The 2,500-nt window shown below is 50.1% G+C and overlaps 1 protein-coding gene across 1 annotated transcript in view; it reads left to right on the top strand.

Annotated features, from left to right (window-relative positions):
* Positions 1-2,209, top strand: part of arhgap27l (Rho GTPase activating protein 27, like) — a gene marked incomplete at its 5' end in the record, with an annotated part of 61,797 nt that extends 59,588 nt beyond the window's left edge. The window contains 2 exons of the mRNA XM_079642197.1: positions 1-94; positions 210-2,209. The exon at positions 1-94 is cut by the window's left edge and continues 12 nt beyond it. Coding sequence (XP_079498323.1) covers positions 1-94; positions 210-387 — 272 coding nt within the window. The 3' untranslated portion in view covers positions 388-2,209. The remainder of the gene's footprint in view (positions 95-209) is intronic.
* Positions 2,210-2,500: the final 291 nt, after the last annotated feature.

Raw genomic sequence — 2,500 nt, 5'->3', positions numbered from 1 at the left:
ACAGTCTGAGGGTCTCCTACATGAAGGACCTGGTCCGCTCTCTGCCTCTTCCCAACCACGACACCATGGAGCTGCTGTTCAAACACCTGCGCAGGTGAGTCCTGGCAGCGCTACATGCTAACATGCTACCATGCACCATGCTCCGTGCTCCATGCTCCGTGCTCCATGCTCCATGCTCCGTGCTCCATGCTAACCCCCTCTGCCTGCAGGGTGGTGGACCATAAGGAGTCCAACAGGATGTCGGTGCAGAGCGTCTCCATTGTGTTCGGCCCCACGTTGCTGCGCCCGCAGACCGAGTCCTCCAACATGACGGTGCACATGGTGTTCCAGAGCCAGATCGTGGAGCTCATGCTCAACGAGTTCCAGACCGTCTTCTCCCAGAGCTAACACCTGCGGGACATCCTGGACCTGAACCCAGAATCAGAACCAGGTCCACTGTGCCTTAAACTACCTAAGCGGAACCAGCTGGGACCGGGGTTTAAACCTTTCACAGAACAGAGTCCTCATCCTTCTGGAACCATTTCACTACACTTTTATTACAATACCTGAGTCAGAAGTTGGGCTCAGATCCTCTACGATACCTCCTCAGGTTCCTTTAACCCCAGGTTCTGTTCACCAGCTTCAGAGGACCGTCACTGAGGGTCCAGACGGGTCTTACTGATGCAGCTCATTTTTAAACTTTTCTGCTCTTCAGGGTCCAGATTCTTCTAAAGCCTGTTTTTAATTATGTGCACATTACCTGCGTGAGGTGTTGAGTACATAAGGTTCTCATCTCCTGCCTTAAGTGACACTGAGGAACCACGCAGAACCCTGGACCGGTTCTATAAGACCTTCAGGGGACAGACCAAAACCAGCACAGTACCGTCCACAGTAATAAAACCACATATCACCTAGAGAAGGAGATCCTCCTCACAGGGGGGACCCACCCAGAACCGCAGACTCAAACAATAACATCAGGACCTCCAGGACATTCAGGACATCTTTACCAGAACTCATCTCCAAGGAAAAAGCTCTTCAGAGTCAAAGAAGTTGGTTCTGAGCCCTGATCCTGAGCCCTGGTTCATGGTCCTGGTCCCTGGTTCTGAGCCCTGGTCCCTGGTTTTGAGCCCTGGTCCTGAGCCCTGGTCCTGGTCCCTGTTTCTGAGCCCTGGTCCCTGGTCCTGGTCCCTGGTCCTGAGCCCTGGTCCCTGGTTCTGAGCCCTGGTCCTGAGCCCTGGTCCCTGGTCCTGGTCCCTGGTTCTGAGCCCTGGTTCTCATCCCTGGTCCTGGTTCCTGGTCCTGAGCCCTTGTCCCTGGTCTTGGTCCCTGGTTCTGAGCCCTGGTCCTGAGCCCTGGTCCTGGTCCCAGGTTCTGAGCCCCGGTCCCTGGTTCTGATCCCTGGTCCTGGTCCCTGGTCCTGGTTCTGTGCCCTGGTCCTGGTACTGGATGGTTTCAGAGGATATCTTAATGAAATTCATCAGCTGTCCTCGAGGTGTTGGAGAAGAGCTCAGACCCTTCAGAACAAACCTAGAACCGGACCTGTAGTGGGGTTCCTCTCTTCTGTCCTCTTTATATTCTTTAATGAGTAGCGTCTGAAGTGATGCATTCACTGACCCTGGGAAACACAGGTTAGCTCAGAAAAGTATTTTGTATTACTTGTAAAAATGAACAACAGCTTGGTATTAAACAGGGAACTGAGAGGTGGGTTCAAAGACCGAAGCGCTGTCGGGGTTTTCCAGCTTCAGGTTCACGAGTCTTTCTAGTATTGCCTTTGTGTGTTTTACGGATAGAACAAGTTATGGATTCAACTGAGGGGGGGGGGGGGGGGGGGGGGTCATAAACGATCTGTATTCAGGAGTCTTTATGGGAACGTATGAATAAAGAGTTTAATAAATCTCTTTATTTCCTGATGATGATGATGATGATGATGATGATGATGATGATGATGATGATGATGATCAGGGGCGGACTGGCCATTGGGAATACCGGGAGTTTTCCCGGTGGGCCGGTACCGAAGTGGGCCGGTTAAGTTTCCCGGGCTGATTTGTAGTCCCAGTCCGCCCCTGATGATGATGATGATGATGATGATGATGATGATGATGATGATGATGATGATGATGATCAAAACATTTGTCAAGATTTATGACTTTAAGACTCATGAAATGTTAGTAAAGTAAAAACGTGTTTTATATTTCCTTAAATCTTCAGGAATAAACAGTTACTAAAACAAGAGCAGTGTATTTAATAAATCCTTATATTTATTAAAGCGCTTTTCCAGAGCTCAAAGCGCTTTACAAATACACATTACACACATATCATACAAGTAATGGGGCAGGGTCGGCTCCAGAACAAATCGAATGGGGGGGAAATCATTTACCACGGGGGGGCACACACTGCCGTCAACAACCAACACACAAACACCAGCGCAGCTTCAACTTCAAAACATGCTGTAAAGTCTCGTCTCTCACACACATTGCACCGTGCGCACTGCGCGCGTCATTAAGCCAAGTCTCTCTCTCAA

Source organism: Notothenia rossii (assembly GCF_949606895.1).
Source record: "Notothenia rossii genome assembly, chromosome: 8".
NCBI lineage: Eukaryota > Metazoa > Chordata > Actinopteri > Perciformes > Nototheniidae > Notothenia > Notothenia rossii.
Note: the sequence above shows the minus strand (reverse complement) of the source record. Positions and strands in the feature narration are given on the sequence as shown.